At 46.7% G+C, this 22,191-nt stretch overlaps 1 protein-coding gene across 2 annotated transcripts in view; it reads left to right on the top strand.

The window, feature by feature from the left end:
- KIZ (kizuna centrosomal protein) overlaps positions 1-22,191 on the top strand; it is a 304,318-nt gene that overhangs the window by 260,202 nt on the left and 21,925 nt on the right. For both annotated transcript variants that reach the window (XM_030196224.1, XM_030196225.1), the window contains one exon: positions 12,059-12,099. In XM_030196224.1, the coding sequence (XP_030052084.1) occupies positions 12,059-12,099 (41 nt within the window). The remainder of the gene's footprint in view (positions 1-12,058; positions 12,100-22,191) is intronic.

The raw sequence follows: 22,191 nt of genomic DNA, 5'->3' as shown, positions 1-22,191 counted from the left end.
CACCACATCTGAAAAAAGATATAGTGGAATTAGAAAAGGTATAGAGAAGGGCGATGAAAATGATAAAGGGGCTGGAGCTGTTCAGTTTGGAGAAGATACGGCTGAGGGGAGATATGATAGAGGTCTATAAAATAATGAGTGGAGGGGAATGGTTAGACGTGAATCGTTTATTCTTTCCAAAAATACTAGGACTAGGGGGCATGCGATGAAGTTTACAAAGTAGTAAATTTAATATGAATCAGAGAAAATGTTTCTTCACTCGACGTGTAATTAAACTCTGGAATTCGTTGCCAGAGAATGTAGTAAAGGTGGTTAGCTTAGGCGGGTTTAAAAAGGGTCTGGTCAACTTCCTAAAGGAAAAGTTTATAGATCATTATTAAATTGACTTGGGAAAATCCACTGCTTATTTCAGGGATAAGCATCATAAAATGTATTGAGCTTTTCTGGGATCTTGCCAGGTATTTGTGACCTGGATTGGCCACTGTTGGAAACAGGATACTGGGCTTGATGGACCTTTGGTCTGTCCCAGTGTGCCAATACTTATGTAGTTATCAAATCTGATCTTGTTATGATCCCTGTTATCAAGAGACTCCAGCACCATAACCTCCTGCACCAGATCATTCTCTCCACTAAGGACTTTGTCTAGAATTGTTCCTCCTCTTGTTGGCTCCTGACCTAGCTGCTCCTTAAAGTAATCCTTGATTTCATCAAGGAGTTTCACCTCTCTAGCTTGCAGTGATGTTACATTTATCCAGTGAATATCAGGGTAATTGAAATCACGCATTATTATCGTGTTCTCCAGTTTGATAGCGTCCCTAATTTCTGATAAGATTTCTACATCTGTCTCTTCATCCTGGCCAGGTGGACAGTAGTACACTCCTATCACTATCCTTTTCCCCTTTACACATGGATTTCAGTCCATAGGGATTCCAAGATGTTTTTCGTGTCCTCTAGAATTTTTAGCCTATTCAATCCAAGGCCATCCTTAACATAAAATGCTGCCCTTCCACCAATTTGATCAACCCTATCACTGAGGTATAATTTGTATCCTGGTATGATGACAGTGTCTCACTGGTTATCCTCCTTCCACCAGGTCTCAGCAATGCATATTATGACTATTTTTTCATTTAGTACAGTTTAGTCTAACTCTCCCATTTTATTTTTTAAAATTGTGTCGACCTTCCCCCAGTTTCTAATTTAAAAGCTGCTCTATCACCTTTATATATGCCGATGCCAGCATCCTGGTCCCACCCTGGTTAAGTTAGAGCACATCCTTTCGGAATAGGCTCCCCCTTCCCCAAAGTGTTGCCCAGTTCCTAACAAATCTAAAACCCTCCTCCCTACACCATCGTCTCATCCATGCATTGAGACTCCGGAGCTCTACCTGTCTCTTAGGACCTGTGCGTGGAACAGGGAGCATTTCTGAAAATGCTACCGTTGAGGAACTGGATTTCAGGTTTCTACCTAGGAGCCTAAATTTGGCTTCCAGAACCTCCCTCTCACATTTTCCTATGTCATTGGTACCTACATGTACCAAGACAGCCGGCTCCTCCTCAGCACTATCTAAAATCCTATCTAGGTGATGCGTAAGGTCCACCACCTTCGCATCAGGCAGGCAAGTCACTATGCGATCCTCACATCCACCAGCCACCCAGCGATCTACATGCCTAATAATCAAATCACCAACTGCAATAGCCATCCTAACCCTTCCCTCCTGGGTGGACGCTGCTGGAGACGCATCCTCATCCTACTCCTCTAAGCTGCAGGCTACTCTTCCACACTAAGCAATTTTAACTTTTATACAGCAGTTTACACTAGTGCACTTATAATAAATTACACACAATAAAAGTCCTAGCTCCAAATATTATTTAATGTAAATGGATACCAAAGTTACGTAACTGAGATGAAAACAAATCCAGCCATGTTAGCAACTCCGGTCAGTTAGCAAGATTGAGGACGAGGAGGGTAATTTTTAAAGCTGTTTTCTTAGCTTAAAGTGTTTTACCTACAGGAATGAGCAAAGATTGCTTACCCTTTGTGTGAGTAAAAGTATGTGCATTTAGCAGAGGTGAGGTTTGCAGTAACTCAAATATTTTTGCTATTTAAAAAGCATTCCTCATGTGTATAACCCATTTTACTTAACGTAAATGGCTGCTATAAGATTGCACAGGTGTATACTTCGACAAGGAAAGTTGTCAGGCATACTGAGAAACTCTTTGATTCCCTTACAGATACCTTACTTGTAGCAAGAAACTGCATTCCAAAGTACTGTTCCCTTATTTATTTATAAGATTTCTAGCCCGCATCATCTACAATTCTGAGCGGGTTACAAAATGCAATCACATTTATAAACATAAAACATAAACACAAAACAATATATGCACATAACAAATACATCATCAACTCTAACCAGAAGCAGTCATAAATAACTTTTGTAATATAGAAATCCTACATTTTGCCCTTTGAAATAAAAGTTTTTAAAGCTTTTTTTGAGTTAAGTGGTGTGGTAGCTATGTTAGTCCACTTTTAAAGGTAATAAATAGAAGTAAATTAAAACAGAGAAAAGAAAATAAGATGATACATTTTTTTATTGGACCAACTTAATACATTTTTTGATTAGCTTTCAAAGCCTTCTTCTTCAGATCGGAAATAAGCAAATGTTGACAAATATCAGAATATATAAGTGAAACACAGAAACGTTCCAGTGGCAATCTCGTGGGAAGAGGGAGGGGTAGGTTAGGTGAGAAACAGGGAGAGCCCACACAGCTCTCCCTGTTTCTCACCTAAGTATGTTCAGTCAGTCAATTGGCTTAGAAGTTTTCTTAAAGCCCACGTCTTTAGATCTGTGTTCAGCTAATATGAAAAGAAGTATTATTATTTTATTTTTTAATATTTGTATTCTTGTATTAATATAAATTGTCTTGTAATGCTTTTTCTTAATTTGTTATGTAAGCCACATTTAATCTGAGCTTTCTTGGGAAAATGCGGGGTAGAAATGTAATAATAAATAAATAATTTTAAGAATAATTTTTTGACAATTTGAAATTGTTAAAGAGAAGAAAATGGACCTCTGAAAGGTTCGGTAATAGGCTATCATTAAAATATACTGCTGATTTTACCATCTGATGGTCTGACATTGAAGGAATAGGTAAGTTTGTTTATATTTGATTTCTTTCTTTGCTAGTTAAGTTTCACATACCACAGGCTACATGGGATCATCTCTGGGAAAGGTGACTAAAGTTACCAGAAACAAAAAATGAGGGGTGGCCCCCATCATTATCCTGGTTTGTTTGTTTTTTTTTTTCATGTGGATGCAGGCTGCAAGACTTATGCTTCATTATGCCTTGAACACTTCTTCCACTGGTTGGACACGTCACAGGAGTAGCAGGTGCGGCTGTAGGCCATGTCTTGCCTCTGCTTTGCCTGTAAAAGAAAAAGGTCATGTGTGCAGGTTGCATGCTATGCAGGGACAGCCTTATTCTTGGTTGGAGCACATGGAGCCTAAGTGGTGGAAAGCGAGCCCAGTCTGGAACTGTGTGGCTTGACTCCCTGAATATTGCTGCCTAGCATAGGCGCCCGGTATAAGAGACTTGGGGAGGCTTAAGCCGACCCTATAAGCCTCCGCTGCCTCCCCATATCCGGAGCAGATGCACGCACCACAGCATCAACACAAAGAAAGAGCAGCAACTCGGCGAACCCTGGGTATCCAGGAGGCGGAACTCTGCCTGGGGCCGTTACACGCTCTGGCCAGTGCCCGAAACTACAGTGCAGAGACCGGAGGCAGGCGGGAATGGGGCCCCGTGGTCCAACCTGCGCGTCACCCATCCACGAGACCCGCCTCCCCTCACAGCTGCTCCTCAGCACCATCCGGTCCCCAACCTTACCTCACCTGGATCTGACCCCGTATCTTGCTGGGGGAGCCGGGTAGCACTTCGGGCATGGTAACGCAGTTCATGCTCAATCAAGATGAGCACCAGACATGAATTGACGCGGGAAGAGAGGACCCACGTTACCGGCTCTGTCAAACTTTCAAAGGTGTTTCCCACGTGACGCGGCGCGCACGCCTATTTCCTTATCAGCGCACTACAACCAATCAGAAGCGACGGCCCGCAGAAACCAGCCAATCAGGAAGGGACAAGGCGATACCACGCCCAGAAGTAGGTGGGGCACAAAGGAAGGATGTATGATGTAAAATACTTGACTTGACAGGGGGGGCGGGGAGGGGAAAACTGAGAAGGGGTAGGGAGTAGGGATAGAAAGGGAGGGAGTAGAAGACGCTCAGATAGGATGAGGAAGAGGGAGGAAGGCAGGCTGGAGATGAAGGGGAGAGAAAGGCTGGGATAGGGTGATAAAGGGGAGAGGCAGGCTGGAGGAGGACAGAAAGGATGAGGAAGGGGAGAGGCAGGCTGGGAGAGAGGCTGGAAGAGTTAGGGGAGATGCAGGTTGGGATAGGAAGGCAGAAGGGAGGCAGGTAGAGAAAAAAAGGATGAGGAAGGGGAGAGAGGCTGGAGGAAAAATGAGGAAGGGGAGAGGCAGACTGGAGGAGAGATGAGGAAGGGGAGAGGTAGGCTGGAGGAGGAGGGAAAGGGAGAGGTAGGTTGGGAGAAGAGAGGGTAGGAGTAAAGGGAGGCGAGAAGAGGGGAGGCAGCAGAGGATGAGTTCAGTATTTTGCTTTCATATCTGTTGTGTTTTTCATGTGTGATCAAGATGCAGTATTCTGCTAGCGTGTAGTATTTGCAGCCTTTTTTGTTTTGTTTTTGTTTCACTTGGTTGTGTACTGGTTTTAGAGTCCGGTGTAATTATAGTGCTGCCTTTCCACGCATAAAGTTGTAGCTCGTCCTGTCCTTGGAATTAGTGCTGTTATGGTTTGGTAAGGTTATGAGTGTGTTTTTGCACAAATTTGTATATAGTGTTTTGCAGTAGAGAGATTGTGTATTGGCCTTACTGAGGTGCCACCAAAACATCAGAAAGGGTGTAGAGCCTAAATCATGACACACTACCTCTTGAAGGATCTACATATGGTCGTTAATAAAAGGAGCTCATTGTGAACACTATCCATCCTAAAAGGGTGTTTTGTGGCTCTACATGAGAATTGTGATATTATGATCCCTTGTTTCATATTGTTGACAGTCTGCATTTTCTGTATGGGTGGTATATTGGTGTATTAGGGTCTGCCCAGTGTAATATTTAGGGTACAGTAAGGTTCTGAGTGTGTTTTTGCACAAATTTGTGCATAGTGTTTTGCAGTTGCTTTGAACAACCACTTTATTCTTTGACATATGATACATATCTAATATCTAAATTTAATAAAAGGTATTAATTGTGACTTTTATTTTTACTTATTTTTTTTCTGTGTTGTCAGACAATTATGGATGTAAGCTCCGCCCCTGGCCCACCCCTAACCCCGCCCCCTTTAGCCTCCCCAAACAGTTGGGCCACCGACCGCCTATGCTGCCCAGGGTTACATGTGGTCACCGAAGAAGTGTCTTCTTTCTGAAGCTCCATGCTTTCCTCTTTCTTGAAGTGCAGGCACCTCCGACACAAGATTTTTGTACAACAGGAGAGATTGGGAAAGAGGACCCAAATGGCACTAATACCCCATCAAGTCTCCTTTTTTAGCATTGGGCTTTGGGGCTGCTTGATTTGGGAATCAAACAAGCCACAGGCATTAGGCCCCCTCCTTCACTTAATGCAAAAGGGACCCTCCCTTTAGGCATTCACTCTCTGTGTCTGCTCCTCTGCCTCTGATTGGCACTAATATCTCTTCCTTTCTCTGCATTCCACTCTGTGCTTGCCTCCTAATCCCGAAGTTCCAAATTGTGAGTGTTTGCTGACAATTAATGCAGACCACCATCAAACAGCCCAGGGGCCTCTTCTCTGTCATTTCCCTCTTTCTCCAATGGCAACACACAGGGAAGGTTAGGTTTTGTGCCTGCCTCCCATTCCCAGAGGTTCCAACTTGTGAGTCTTTGCTGACAAGTAATGCAGGCCACCATCAGACAACCTAAGGGCCTTCTCTCTGTCATTTCCCTCCTCTTCCAATGGCAACGTGCAGGGAAGGTTAGGTTTTGGGTCTGGCTGATGGCAGCCTGCATTAATCGCCAGCGAAGACTCACAAGTTTGTAGGACTTTGGGGGGGGGGGGGTGGTGGTAGGAGGAACTGTTGGAATAGCAGAGAGAGAGTGGAAGGGATGGAGGCAGACAGAGAGAATGAAAAATGCTGGATCTGTGTTGGGAGGAGAAAGGGGTGTTGGAGGAACTAGATTACTGGGGGGAGGGAGGAAAAAGATTGAAATGCTGGATCAAGGGTGGGGGGAAAGATGAGAAAGTGAGATTCTGTCTTAACAGGGTTGGGGGGAAAGAGGAGAGAGAGTGATAATGTTGGCTTGAGGGGATGGGGGAAAGAGGAGAGAGTGAGAAATTCTGGCTTGAGGGGATAGGGGGAGAAAGTATGAGATTCTGGTTTGGGGGGGATAGGGGAGAGAAAGTGATAGATGCTGTCTCTGCGGTGGAAGATCCTTGACACTGGGAAGGAAAGAAACATAGAGAACAAATCCTGGATGAGGACCAAGTGTAGAGACAGGAACACAGAAGCAGTGCTATATATGAGGAGGGACAGAGACATAGAGAAGAAGTGCTGGATGGGAAGAGAACATAGAGACAGGGTCACAGAGCCAATTCTGGACACAGGAAGATATACTGGATGGGGAGGGAGTATAGAGACACAGTCACAGAGAAGCAATGCTGTAAAAGGGATGATGCTGGAACCAGGGGGATGGATAAGGACATGGGTGAGAAGCAATAGAGACAGGGGCACAGAAGGGAGATGCTCAGCAGGACAGATAGGGACACAAAGGGAAGGTGTACATAAAAAAGAGAAGAAATGTAAAATGGACAGGAGATCCTGGAAATAAAATTATAAAAAAAAAACCAGAGAAGAGCAGAAAAGAAACCTTGGGACCAGAAGCAAATGACAAAAAAATGTTTTTTAATTCTGAATTTATTGAACTATGTCAGCTTTGGAAAATGCACACTTCTAATATCTTGCATTTCAGTTCCTGTGTCTCAAATATTGCTGTATTTGCAGAGTCTGACGTGTTTTCATTTAATTTTTTGCCTTCATATTTCTATTACTGCTCTGTTCTACCTTGTTTCATATATGCTGAGAATCTGTCTGTGATCAAGGTGTGGTATTCTGCTAGCAATGTCTAGTAATGTGTAGACATTACTTGACAATAAATGTAGCTAGCAGCTCTTCCTCAGACCCTCCACTACCATGCCAGATTTATACCCCAGATATTCTTGCTGCCCTTTCCACAAGATCAGTCTCACTCATTGGGATAGAAATCTTACTCTTTAGGATAGGTCGCCCTTGGTGTATTTGGGATCTGGTAGAGTTAGTTTATTTGGTCTGCATTAATATGAAAATGTCAATGAATGTTATGGTTAAAGTAGTTATGCCTTATGCTTTGTGTTTTCCCCCATGTATATTGCTGCTGGTCTATAACTAATAATCTTATCTGTCTTTTTGCAGTTTGTTGTCAGTGCCATGATTATAGAGCAAGAAAGAGACCCTGGAGTGAACTGAGGGTTAGTTTGGAGATGGACCTACTGCACTAAGCCTAGAGTTTTTTTCAAGAGAAGTGGGTTCTGTCCACGCATACCCTCAGCTCAGTCATGAGGTCTCTTCATTGTAGCACAGGAGCTATATACTCGGAGAGATGTGCTCAACTGGGTAGGTGTGTAGGCAGATCTGGAAAGGAAGAGAGAGCAGGACTTGGATTGGGTGTGGAATGCTGGGGACTGAGGGAAAGAGTATAAATTTGGAGACTGGGTGAGGGAGGTACATGAGGACTGGGGGATTAATGGAGGGAGCAGGAAGGACTGATAGAGAAAGCAGCTTTGGGAAATGTGCATCTCTGATATAATTTGCTCAGTACAAGAGAAAATATGTTTCTCTTTATGTCTCCAGTGTTGCACTTACATGTATCAGTGGCCTGAAGCAGAAATTCAGTGGTAATTAAAAACAAATTCTGTGTCCATACTATTTGGTTATCTGGGCAAATTCATTTGAAAGCTTTGTTAATTTTGTATCAGTAAAGTTGAGCTTTTGAGAGAGATGCAGATTATGAAGATGGATGTCGGTGACATACACTGGTCAGCAGGGTTGTGACCCCCATGTGGGAACATATTTGGCAGCTCTCTTTCAGCTCATTTAGATCCAAAGTGGCCCCTGCTTAAAAATTAGTGAAGACCCACTGTGTTAGAGCAAACAATTTGTAATACAACAGTCCAAACCCTGTCCTTTTATGTGAAAAAATAAAAAAGTTACAGAAGATCAAACATGTAACTTTTCCAGACTGCTTATGGACGCATGACATGAAAAATCAGCCATTCTCAGCATTTTGGATCTGCTACTTTAGTCACCTTTATCCAGACGGTCACATATAACTGTTTTATAAAACATATACGCTCATGTATAGAATTAACTAAAGGAAATAAATACCCACATTTTTATTTGCTCCAAGGCAAATTGTGTGTGTGTGTGTGTGTTTACCAGAAAAACGTAGGCACATGTATAAGGGCCAGTCCCACCCTTCTCTCCACTTATTCTAAAACCCACCTGGGAACCTCCATTTTACATAGAATATAGAGATCGAAACTGATATGTCCATGTGGGAATATTCTCAATTCCAGGAAGGTATTTTAGAAAAACACTCTGCAAGCCCCGACTCTTTTGTAAAATATTTGTAGGAATGTGTATGTATTTGTCAGCAGGTGCAGTAGAAGCAGCCATTTTTTTAAATATTGTTTATCGTTATACACATTGAAAAAATGAACAGTACAGACCTGACTGCCCCTTATACCTGTACCTGCCCCATTTTACAAACATACATGTGGAAGTGCATCCAGTTAAATGGTGAGGCTGCAGTTTTAACTTGGTTTCATTTTGGAGTTGGCATTTAATTATATAGAATTAAAATTTACCCTCTTAGGGCCTCTTTTACACCTCTCATTTGCCGTGTGAAAATTGCTAGTGTGGCTTTGTAAAAGAGGCCCTTAATCCATTGTTTAAAGTCCTTGCCAAAACGAATATTAGAAAAATCTATGCCTACCTTACTCAAGTCACGCCCTCTTAAAATATTTATGTAATGTGGATCCTCCATATGTAAGTAACAGTTTCTGAAAAAGTATACATGTATGCGATATACACATGTAAATGCCACTGTTTATACATAGATATGTTTCTAAAATAATGGTCATATTGTGTGAAAGTATTGCTATATGTCTGATTAACTTCAGCTATTTATTGAATCTGTTTCTGTGCAGGCTGAACATTAGGTCTAAAACATGGACATTTGGTCTGACGTAGTATAACAGTTTTTATGAGTTAAATGTAAACATGCTCTGCATCCACAAAACCCTTATTCTCCCCTCCCCCCCAATCATTTGATTAATAGCAACGTAAATCTCTCCACTACCAGGATTGCTAATACAAAATCTGAAAAAAAAATCCTAACTCAACATACACGTAGCACTGATTCCTATGATTCAGACAACTTGAACTCTACCTATGAATAGGCAGTATTACATGAGCCCATATACCTACTACTGGTCAAACAGAACATGAAAACAGAATACCACACCTCAGTCACAGGCAAAATACAAACAGACCCTCACCAAGTACAGGACTTCTTTAATACTGTTGTGCTAAGTGGTATACTACAAGGTATCACAAATTAGAAATAGAAAAATGGAAGACAAAAACTGAACTGGGAATCTCAATAAGTCATACTAGACTTGTACCACAACATTGGAGAAATAAAAACAGAAATGCGTTTCTTTTTTTTTACTAAAGAAAATACAAAGACATCCATGATGCACATTTCCGAAAGCTAACGTATTTCACTTAAATTCAAAATAAAGTACGTTTTTTTTCTACCTTTTCTGTTTTGTCATTTTATTTTTTCTAAGCATGCTGGTCTCAGTTTCTCTTTTTGGCTTTCCTATCTTCTGCTCTCTTTCCAGTGTATGCTATTTGTCCTTTCTCCAATTTCTACTTGTCTTCTTCCATTCCCTCACTTCCCCTCCGTGGTCCAGCAATTTCTTGCCCCCTCTCTCCCCCCTCAGTCTTATGGTTCAGCAACTCCCTGTCCCCTCTCCCTCCATCCCTGTGGTCTAGCATCTCCTGGCTTTTCCCCTTCACCCCTATGGTGTAGCATCTCCCTACTCCTCCACCCATGTGAACCAGTAACTCATTGTCCCCTCTCCCTTCCCTCCATTCTTATGGTCCAGCAACTCTCTGTCCCCTTCCCCCATCACCCCTAGGGTCCAGCAACTCCCTATCCTTTCTTCCTTATATCCAGAAGATCCATATCCCCTCTCCCCCCACCCAAATAGTTCACCAGCTCCATGTCACCTCTCCCCCTTTCACCACCCCTATAGTCCAACAATTCCCTATCCTCTATCCCTTATGGTTCAGCAACTCTATATTTCCTTCTCCCTGCCCCATAATCCAGCAACTCTCCTCTCCCCATATGATCCAGCACCTCTGTGTCCCCTCTCTCCTTCCTCCACCACCCCTACAGTCCAACAACTCCCTGTTCCCTATCTCTTATGGTGCAGCAGCTCTGTACCCCCCCCCCCCAAATGATCCAACTCCCATTTCCCCTTATGGTCCAGCAGCTGTGTATCCCCTCCCTCCCTCTTGGTCCAACAACTCCCCTCTCTCCTTCCCTTATGATCCAGCAACTCTGTGTCCTCTCTACCCATTTGGTCCAGCAGTCCCGTGTCTCTTCTACTCCCACCCTCATGGTCCAACAGCTCCTCTGCCCCCTTTCTCTCCCCCCCCACCCCCGAGACGTGGAGCCTCAGTCCTCAGGGCAGTGGTTGGGAGTGAAGAGCTCAGGCAGCAGGAAACAGCCCAGGGGAGGAGATGCGGCTACAGTGACCCTGACACCGAGCTCCTACTCAGACTGTGCAGGCAGCAAACTGTGCTTACAGGCTTTCACTACCACCAGAAATAAAAGCGCTTTTAAGAGGTTTGTTGCCTGCACAGTCCAGAAAGGAAAGCGGTGTAAGAGTTAGTGTAATCGCGTCTCCGCCACTGGGCTGTTTCCTGCTGACTGTGCTCTCCCCTCCTAACCACTGATGTGTCTGCTACTGGCCTCGGAACACACCATCTGGGTGCTTGCGACGCACTAGTGTGTTGTCACACACCAGTTGAGAACCACTGGTCTAAAATTAACCAGATAATGTTGTACGGTTATCTCTGACTGGCCAAATATCTGACCTAAAATTATCCTGGTAATTTTGGCTGGCCTGAATTAAACAACCTGAAAATTCCCACAACCCCACCTCTTTTTATCTAGATAAATTTTTTGCATGTTGTGAATTACCAATCCAAAATTTAACTGGACAGTATTTTGAGGATTTGTTAAGCTAAATCCCAAAGTTTTTTCCACAGGCCTTTTGAGTTTTGACCTTAAGGTACTCCTTTTCAAAAAAAACAGGCAAAATTTTTTTTTCAATATTTGTATTTGGTTTTAGTACTCAGAGACTTATCAGTGCAAAGGAGAATTCTCCCACATCTTTGCCCTGCTATGGTTGTTTCAATACACCAACACAATACACATGCACCACACAAAAGATCAAAATGATTTCAGCTTGTTTGACAGATTCAAAAGCATCTGTAATGCACTATACACAGTCATTACCAGGCAACAGAACTGCATATGCATCAAGGCGGATGAAAGACTGAAGGTCTGCACATTTACATATGTGATGCCATGGGAACCCTTCAGCTATGTTCTAAGAATACTTTTGGCAATCATCTGTTCAGGATTTTTTTTTTCAGTTTTACAGCTCTGAAACAGAAGTCAGTGGGTTACCATTTTAAAACATTTGTCTAAATGATAGAAGGTGCTAGTTTTGAAACCATTTGTATGCTAAACTAAGTCAGTAAAATGGTGTTTCTTAATTCCACAGTCAAATGTGCTGTTTTACCAAGTATATGAATGCCTTTGGGTTTCTTTTTTTTTTTTTTTCTGTCTCGCAGGAATGACGACAAATGGAAAGAGATGAATAAAAAATCAAAAGGTGAGCAAATTAAAACAGGACTGCTTTCATAGCTCTGATAATGCAAGATAAAGTGAATATCAGAACTACATTTAAAATGAAAATACTGGATTTGTATGTACATGGTTTAAATGGTAACTAAAAAAGTATTTTGAAACAAAGAATAAATTACTTTTGTGGTGCACACATTTGATTGCACAAAGAATAAATTACTTTTGTGGTGCACACATTTGATTGCAGCTGGTTTCTAGCAATGGTTTGAAGAGGAACCAAATTAGGAATTATTGTTATAGGTCTGCTGTATGCAGCATTATATATTTGTGTGACTCTAAACACTTCCATACTAAAATATATGCCAGTTATTTTTTTTAACTTTGACTTTGCACTCTTTATTTTTGGTTTTACTTTGGGGGTTGAGATTTGTATAATTAGGTTTCTAAATTTACAGGGCCATTTACTAACAACATACATAATGCTATTAATGTGCATTCTCCGAGGACAAGCAGGCTGCTTGTTCTCACTGATGGGTTGACGTCCTCGGCAGCCCCCTCCATCGGAAAGTTTACTAGCAAAGGCCATGCGCGGCCGTCTTCCCGCCCGAAACCGGCTCGAGCCGGCCAGTCTTCTTTCGTCCGCGCTCGGTACGGTCGTGTTACGCCGTTCGTGCCCCAGAGAGTCGACCTCGCGCGTCCTTTTCGACGTGTTTTTTGCTGTTTTTTCCTTGAAAAAAGTTCGGGAAGCGCTCCGGTAGTGTTCCGGAAGACCCTTTCGGGTTTTCTGCCCTTCCCGTATTTCTCAGTTTTTGCCCCGTAAGTTTTCTTTCGTTGTCGGGGTAGGCCTCTTTTGGCCTCGGTCGAGATTTTTCTCCCTCTAAATTTTGGTGCTTCAATTTTCGCCATTTCGGCTTTTGATTTCGCCGGCGTGATTTTTCCGCCCATGACATCGAAGCCTTCCAGCGGCTTCAAGAAGTGCACCCAGTGCGCCCGGGTAATCTCACTCACTGATAGGCACTCTGCGTGTCTTCAGTGTCTAGGGGCCCAGCACCGCCCTCAGAACTGCAGTCTGTGTTCCCTGTTACAAAGGCGGACTCAGGTAGCGAGATTAGCCCAGTGGAATGTTTTGTTCTCGGGCTCTTCGTCGGCATCGGCACCGGAGGCATCGAGTGCATCGACGTCGTCAGCGTCCGGACCATCTTCCTTGGCTGCCGCTCCATCGACTGCATCGAGGCATCGGACCTCTGCATCGGCGCCGAGGCATCGGGCGACTGCATCGACGTCGGTGGTACCGAGACTTCGTCTGCTGATGTCGTCGGACGGAGGTGCATCGTCAGGAGTGCAGGTGAGGGCTGTCCATTCCCCTGCTGGTGGCGGTGAGCCTTCGGGTGGGTCTCCTCCTACCCTGAGGGCTCCTGCGGTACAGCCCCCCCGGGATCGACCCTCTTCGGTCTCGACCCCGAGGAAGCGACGGATGGATTCTACGTCCTCCTCGTCGGTGCCGGGGAGCTCCGGTGACATGCTTCGGAAGAAATCGAAGAAGCATCGACACCGGTCTCCTCCCCATGTCGGCACCGAGAGCTCTGGGTCGCCGAGGGATTCGGCACCCAGCAGGCATCGGCACCGAGAGGACCGCTCACCCTTTGTTCAGGAGGTGTCGATGCGCTCCACTCTGGACAGCCCGGAACAGCCTCCTCGCCCGGAACAGGTTCTGACGTCGACGCCTGCATCGGCCTCTCAGCCTTTCTCTGCAGCCGCTCTAAACGAGAGCCTCCGGGCCGTTCTCCCAGAGATTCTGGGAGAGCTGTTGCGCCCTACCCCTCCGGTACCGGCGGTGCTTGCGCCTCCGGTACCGTCGAGCGTGGCGCCGGCTGGCCCATCGCCCAGGTTGAGGTCCCCGACGTCGGTACTGCTTGCGGTGCCGACCGCGGCCACCTCCCAGGAAGGCTCCCCGACTACGTCGGCGGAGGGAGCTTCGCCGATGCGGGCGAGGGAGTCTGCCTCTCGACGCCCCCACCGTGGACGGGGTTCCACCGAGTCGAGCAGGGCGAGGTTGCAGACACAGGTTCGTGAACTTGTGTCTGACACCGAGGGTGAGGCCTCATGGGAGGAAGAGGAGGACCCCAGATATTTCTCTGACGAGGAGTCTGAGGGTCTTCCTTCTGATCCCACTCCCTCTCCTGAGAGACAGCTTTCTCCTCCCGAGAGTCTGTCTTTTGCTTCCTTTGTCCGGGAGATGTCTACGGCCATCCCCTTCCCGGTGGTTGTGGAGGACGAGCCCAGGGCTGAAATGTTTGAGCTCCTGGACTATCCTTCTCCACCTAAGGAAGCGTCCACTGTTCCCTTGCACCATGTCCTGAAAAAGACATTGCTTGCGAACTGGACCAAGCCACTAAGTAATCCCCACATTCCCAAGAATGCGCATCTGCTCTGGGTCCCCATGGATCCGGTACTGGGACTCAATACCGGATCCATGGGGACCCAGAGCTGATGCGCACTCAGTTGCCTCATGACTCTGGAGTTGTGGATCTGGCCCTAAAGAAGGCTAAGAGTTCTAGGGAGCATGCTTCGGCGCCCCCGGGCAAAGACCCTAGAACCTTAGACTCCTTTGGGAGGAAGGCCTACCATTCTTCTATGCTCGTGGCCAAGATCCAGTCTTACCAGCTCTACACGAGCATACACATGCGGAACAATGTGCGGCAGTTGGCGGGCTTGGTTGATGCTCTTCCCCCTGAGCAAGCCAAGCCTTTTCAGGAGGTGGTCAGGCAGCTGAAGGCGTGCAGAAAATTCCTGGCCAGAGGAGTTTATGACACTTTTGATGTTGCGTCCAGGGCCGCTGCTCAAGGTGTGGTGATGCGCAGGCTCTCATGGCTGCGTGCTGCCGACCTGGAGAATAGACTCCAGCAGCGGATTGCGGACTCGCCTTGCCGTGCGGACAACATTTTTGGAGAAAAAGTCGAGCAGGTGGTAGAGTCTGTCCACCAGCGGGACACCGCATTCGACAAGTTCTCCCGCCGGCAGCCTTCAGCTTCTACCTCTACAGGTAGAAGATTTTTCGGGGGAAGGAAGACTGGTCCCTATGCTTCTGGTAAGCGTAGGTACAATCCTCCTTCCCGACAGCCTGCGGCCCAGGCTAAGCCCCAGCGCGCTCGCTCTCGTCAGCAGCGTGCGCCTCAGCAAGGCCCCGCGGCTCCCCAGCAAAAGCAAGGGGCGAGCTTTTGACTGGCTCCAGCAGAGCATAGCCGACATCCAAGTGTCAGTGCCGGGCGACCTGCCGGTCGGGGGGAGGTTGAAAGCTTTTCACCAAAGGTGGCCTCTCATAACCTCCGATCAGTGGGTTCTCCAAATAGTCCGGCAGGGATACACCCTCCATTTGGCATCAAAACCTCCAAATTGTCCACCGGGGGCTCAGTCTTACAGCTTCCAACACAAGCAGGTACTTGTAGAGGAACTCTCCGCCCTTCTCAGCGCCAATGCGGTCGAGCCCGTGCCATCCGGGCAAGAAGGGCTGGGATTCTATTCCAGGTACTTCCTTGTGGAAAAGAAAACAGGGGGGATGCGTCCCATCCTAGACCTAAGGGCCCTGAACAAATATCTCGTAAAAGAAAAGTTCAGGATGCTTTCCCTGGGCACCCTTCTCCCCATGATTCAGCAAAACGATTGGCTATGCTCTCTGGACTTGAAGGATGCCTACACACACATCCCGATACTGCCAGCTCACAGACAGTATCTGCGATTTCAGTTGGGCACACGCCACTTCCAGTACTGTGTGCTACCCTTTGGGCTCGCCTCTGCGCCCAGGGTGTTCACAAAGTGCCTAGCTGTGGTAGCAGCGGCACTTCGCAGGCTGGGGGTGCACGTGTTCCCATATCTCGACGATTGGCTGGTGAAGAACACATCCGAGGCAGGAGCCCTGCAGTCCATGCAGATGACTATTCGCCTCCTGGAGCTACTGGGGTTTGTGATAAATTACCCAAAGTCCCATCTTCTCCCAGTGCAGAAACTCGAATTCATAGGAGCTCTGCTGGATTCTCGGACGGCTCGCGCCTATCTCCCAGAGACGAGGGCCAACAACTTGTCCCTCGTCTCGCGGGTGCGAGCGTCCCAGCAGATCACAGCTCGGCAGATGTTGAGATTGCTGGGCCACATGGCCTCCACAGTTCACGTGACTCCCATGGCCCGTCTTCACATGAGATCTGCTCAATGGACCCTAGCCTCCCAGTGGTATCAGGCTGCTGGGGGTCTAGAAGACGTGATCCACCTGTCCACGAGTTTTCTCGAATCCCTGTATTGGTGGACAATCTGGTCCAATTTGACTCTGGGACGTCCTGTCCAAATTCCTCAGCCACAAAAAGTGCTGACAACGGATGCGTCTCTCCTGGGATGGGGAGCTCATGTCGATGGGCTTCACACCCAAGGAAGCTGGTCCCTCCAGGAACGTGGTCTACAGATCAATCTCCTGGAGTTGCGAGCGATCTGGAACGCTCTGAAGGCTTTCAGAGATCGGCTGTCCCATCAAATTATCCAAATTCAGACAGACAACCAGGTTGCCATGTACTATGTCAACAAGCAGGGGGGCACCGGATCTCGCCCCCTGTGTCAGGAAGCCGTCAGCATGTGGCTCTGGGCTCGCCGTCTCGGCATGGTGCTCCAAGCCACATATCTGGCAGGCGTAAACAACAGTCTGGCCGACAGACTGAGCCGGATTATGCAACCTCACGAGTGGTCGCTCAACTCCAGAGTGGTGCGCCGGATCTTCCAAGCGTGGGGCACCCCCTTGGTGGATCTCTTCGCATCTCGAGCGAACCACAAAGTCCCTCAGTTCTGTTCCAGGCTTCAGGCCTCCGGCAGACTAGCATCGGATGCCTTCCTCCTGGATTGGGGGGAGGGCCTGCTGTATGCTTATCCTCCCATCCCTCTGGTGGGGAAGACTTTGTTGAAACTCAAGCAAGACCGAGGCACCATGATTCTGATTGCTCCTTTTTGGCCGCGTCAGATCTGGTTCCCTCTTCTTCTGGAGTTATCCTCCGAAGAACCGTGGAGATTGGAGTGTTTTCCGACCCTCATCACACAGGACGAGGGGGCGCTTCTGCATCCCAACCTCCAGTCTCTGGCTCTCACGGCCTGGATGTTGAGGGCGTAGACTTTGCCTCTTTGGGTCTGTCAGAGGGTGTCTCCCGCATCTTGCTTGCTTCCAGGAAAGACTCCACTAAGAGAAGTTACTTCTTTCATTGGAGGAGGTTTGCCGTCTGGTGTGACAGCAAGGCCCTAGATCCTCGCTCTTGTCCTACACAGACCCTGCTTGAATACCTTCTGCACTTGTCTGAGTCTGGTCTCAAGACCAACTCTGTAAGAGTTCACCTTAGTGCAATCAGTGCATACCATTACCGTGTGGAAGGTAAGCCGATCTCAGGACAGCCTTTAGTTGTTCGCTTCATGAGAGGTTTGCTTTTGTCAAAGCCCCCTGTCAAGCCTCCTACAGTGTCATGGGATCTCAATGTCGTTCTCACCCAGCTGATGAAACCTCCTTTTGAGCCACTGAATTCCTGCCATCTGAAGTACTTGACCTGGAAGGTCATTTTCTTGGTGGCAGTTACTTCAGCTCGTAGAGTCAGTGAGCTTCAGGCCCTGGTAGCCCAGGCCCCTTACACCAAATTTCATCATAACAGAGTAGTCCTCCGCACTCACCCTAAGTTCCTGCCAAAGGTTGTGTCGGAGTTCCATCTGAACCAGTCAATTGTCTTGCCAACATTCTTTCCCCGTCCTCATTCCTGCCCTGCTGAACGTCAGCTGCACACATTGGACTGCAAGAGAGCATTGGCCTTCTACCTGGAGCGGACACAGCCCCACAGACAGTCCGCCCAATTGTTTGTTTCTTTTGACCCCAATAGGAGGGGAGTGGCTGTAGGGAAACGCACCATATCCAATTGGCTAGCAGATTGCATTTCCTTCACTTACGCCCAGGCGGGGCTGGCTCTTGAGGGTCATGTCACGGCTCATAATGTTAGAGCCATGGCTGCGTCGGTAGCCCACTTGAAGTCAGCCTCCATTGAAGAAATTTGCAAAGCTGCGACGTGGTCATCTGTCCACACATTCACATCTCATTACTGCCTGCAGCAGGACACCCGACGCGACAGTCGGTTCGGGCAGTCAGTTCTTCAGAACCTGTTTGGGCTTTAGGATCCAACTCCACCCCCCGAGGGCCCTGTTTGTTCTGTTCCAGGCTGCACTCTCAGTTAGTTGGTAAATTTTTTAGGTCAATCTCTTTAATGTCCTCGCCGTTGCGAGGCCCAATTGACCATGGTTGTTGTTTTGAGTGAGCCTGGGGGCTAGGGATACCCCATCAGTGAGAACAAGCAGCCTGCTTGTCCTCGGAGAAAGCGAATGCTACATACCTGTAGAAGGTATTCTCCGAGGACAGCAGGCTGATTGTTCTCACAAACCCGCCCGCCTCCCCTTTGGAGTTGAGTCTTCCCTTGAAGTGTATTGTCTTGCTACATACTGGACTGGCCGGCTCGAGCAGGTTTCGGGCGGGAAGACGGCCGCGCATGCGCGGTGCGCATGGGCGCGCGAGGACTAGCAAAGGCCTTTGCTAGTAAACTTTCCGATGGAGGGGGCTGCCGAGGACGTCAACCCATCAGTGAGAACAATCAGCCTGCTATCCTTGGAGAATACCTTCTACAGGTATGTAGCATTCGCTTTATTTGCTGCAGGGCCCATTTTATGCAGTTAACAACGTTAGCATACGCTGGCCCTTATTTTAGAAGCTCTATTTGGGTTTTGGACATTTGAAAATCGGCATTTACACATCCATATTGTATGGACATCCAGATCCTGATTTTATACAACCAGGATATGGACATCTAAACCACAGTACATTCTTATAGCAAGGAGGGTAGTTTTTGTGCAGGCTAGGGAGGGGCCAAAATATGGATGTCCATTTTTGATTTCAGAAGTGATAGGAACATCTATGTTCAAAAAAGATGGGCGTTGTTATTTAGACCTGGTACTCAGCATGTCCAGGTTGCAGAAAGTTACTCTGATTTCAGCAGCTTTCCACTAGAGCATTAAAGCAAGTCACCTCCTTAATGCCCCAGTGGTTGCTGTCCCCCCTTCCTCCCCAGATTGTGAAACTGGCAAGGGATACCAGACTCTGACAGCTTCAGGAAGTATGGATGTTCACAGTACTAAAATCTTTTTTAAATGAAAATAGATCTCCATGTGGAGTTGAGGAGTAGTCCAATGATTAGTGCAGGGGGCTGAGAAACAGGGTCTTTTTTTTTTAATTGTGAGCTCTCCAGGGACAGAAAACTACCTGCTGTACCTGAATATAATGTATACCACTTCAATAGTCTTCAGCCTTGCAGGTGGTATATAAAGAACCGGCAAGCCTGAAGGCTATTGAAGAGTTGTAATTTCAGGTACAGCAGGTGCTGTGGAAGACTTACAGCCCCTTCTGCATATCCTTACAGCTTTCTCAGGGGTGACTCCTAGGTCCACCCTGATCCATCCAAGGCCTTCGCTCCAGGCGCCTAGTGCTTCCACCAGCTGCCTTCCAGGTGCTGTGGAGGACTTGCAGCTTATCTGCATATCCTTACATTTAATTCCAGGTGCCTAGCACTTCAACCAGCTGCCTTCCAGGTCCTGTGGAGGACTTGCAGCCCATCTGTATATCCTCATAGCTTTTTCCGGGGTGACTCCCAGGTCCACCCTGATCCATCTCCAGGGTCTTCGCTCCAGGTGCCAGGTGTGCAAAACATTTTCTCTATACACTTTGTATTTTCTCTCTGCTGTTTCTTATGGCTTCAGTACAGTTTCTGTTCTTGTCAACTCTGGAATTCGTTGCCAGAATGCTGGGCTTGATGGACCTTTGGTCTGTCCCAGTATGGCAATACTTATATACTGTCCCTACCCAATCTCTTTCTCCATCTGAAACCACTGTATACTGCAGGAACACATTGCCCACCTTCTGCTTTCATCATCTCACCATCCCTTTTGTCTTTTCCCTTCTCAGCTGTCAACCTTCAACATTTCCTTCCTTTTATTCAAACATCTCCATTGTGTCTTAAGTACATCTCGCCTTTGTCGCTGTCATCATGCTTCTCTTACTCTTCTTTGTACTGCCTTGCTTCTTCTCCTGCTTTCTGCCAGGGATATCGGTCCCAATCCTGGTCCTCCACATCAGCTCTCATCCTATTTGTGCAGGTCACACCATGATGTCTCCAGTCTAATTTCTGTTTCTGTCCTCTCCCCTTCTTCCCTGCCTTTCTCATGTGCTTTGTGGAATGCTTGCTCTGTCTGCAACAAACTTTCCTACATTCACGACCTCTATCTTTCGTACTCTCCATCTGATTGCTCTAACTGAGAGACTTGGCTTTGCCCTGAAGACTCTGCTTCAGTTGCGCTGCGGCCCTGTGTCATGGAGGTTACCCTTTCTACCATACTCCTCACCCGGTTGGCCGCGGAGGTGGTGTTGGGCTACTACTGTCATCCTCTTGTAGATTTCTTCCACCTCAGTCTCACTGCTTTTCTTCCTTCGAAGTCCACTCCATCCATCTATTTGTTCCTCTACCTCTCCGAGTAGCAGTCGTTTCTCTGCACCCTGATAAGTCCCTTTCTTCCCTTCTCACTGACTTTGACTCCTGGCTTTCCTTCTTTCTTGAACCTTCAACTCCTTCCATAATTCTTGGGGATTTTAACATTAATGCTAATGATCCCTTTGACTCTTTTATGCATCTCAGTTTCTCACTTTAACATCCTCTTTCAGTCTTCAACTCTGCTCCACTACCCCTACTCACCAGAATGGCCACTGTCTTGATATTACCTTCTTCTCCAACTGCTCACTCTCCAGTTTCTGCGCCTCAAATCTTCCCCTCTCTGACCATCATCTGATAACTTTCACACATAAACACCCTCCCCCCTAGTCCCATCAAATCTCCACCAATACATTTAGGAATCTTCAGGCTGTTGACTCTTCTACACTGTCCTCCAGTGTTTCAAACCTTTTCTCAACCACTATGTTATCTAAGTCAGTCAGTGAGGCTGTCTCTTCCTATAATACTATTCTCTCCTCTGCTCTGGATACTCCTGCTCCTCCCATTCTGTAAGGCGTACCAAACCCCAGCCTTGGCTAACCTCTAGAATCCGCTACCTATGTTCCTATGCCCGATCTGCTGAACGCCTTTGGCAGAAATCCCATGCCCATACAAACTTCATACATTTCAAATTCTTGCTGACCTCCTTCTAGTCTTTCACTTTCCAAACAGGACTAACCCTTGATGTCTCTTTGCTACATTGAACTCTCTCCTCAAAGTGTCTTCACCTCCAACTCCCTCTTCACTTTCTCCCCAGACTCTGACTGAGTACTTTCATGTAAGTTTCACAAGATTAAACTTGAATTCTCAACCAAGTCACCTCCTTCTCCCTTCCCTCAACCCTCCTTCAACCCCTGCCTCCTTTTCTTCCTTTTCTAAAATCACTGAAAAGGAAACTGCACATTTTCTTTCCTCCTCGAAACTAATTACCTGTTCCTTTGATCTTATTCCCACCCTTGGGTGGGAATAAGATCAGAAGAACAGGTAGTTAGCATTATCTCTCCTACTGTCATCCCTTCTATCTTTCATACCCTCAGTCTTTCACTTTCCAGTGCGACTATTCCTGATGCCTTCAAACATGCTGTAGTTACACCACCTCAAGAAATCTTTGTTGGACCCTACCTGTCCTTACAACTATCGCCATATTTTCCTCCTCCCTTTCCTATCCAAGATACTTGTCTTATGTCTTGAACGTGCGCTGTTCACCACCTTTATCTTGACTTTTTCATCTCAAGCTATTCTTGATCCACTTCAATCTGGCTTTCGCCTTCTTCATTCAGCTGAAACTGCGCTTGCTAAAGTCTCCAGTGACCTATTGCTGGCCAGATCCAAAGATCTCTATTCTACCCTCATCCTTCTTTATCTATATGCTGCTTTTGACACTGTTGATCGCTACCTGCTCCTTGATACGCTGTCCTCACTTGGATTTCAGGGCTCTCTTCTTTCCTGGTTTTCTTCTTATCCCTCCCATCGCACTTTTAGTGTGTGCTCTGGTGGATCCTTCTCCTCGTCTATCCCATTATCAG

The sequence above is a fragment of the Microcaecilia unicolor genome, chromosome 3, assembly GCF_901765095.1.
Source record: "Microcaecilia unicolor chromosome 3, aMicUni1.1, whole genome shotgun sequence".
In the NCBI taxonomy this organism is placed as follows: domain Eukaryota; kingdom Metazoa; phylum Chordata; class Amphibia; order Gymnophiona; family Siphonopidae; genus Microcaecilia; species Microcaecilia unicolor.
This window is presented reverse-complemented; position numbering and strand designations above follow the sequence as displayed.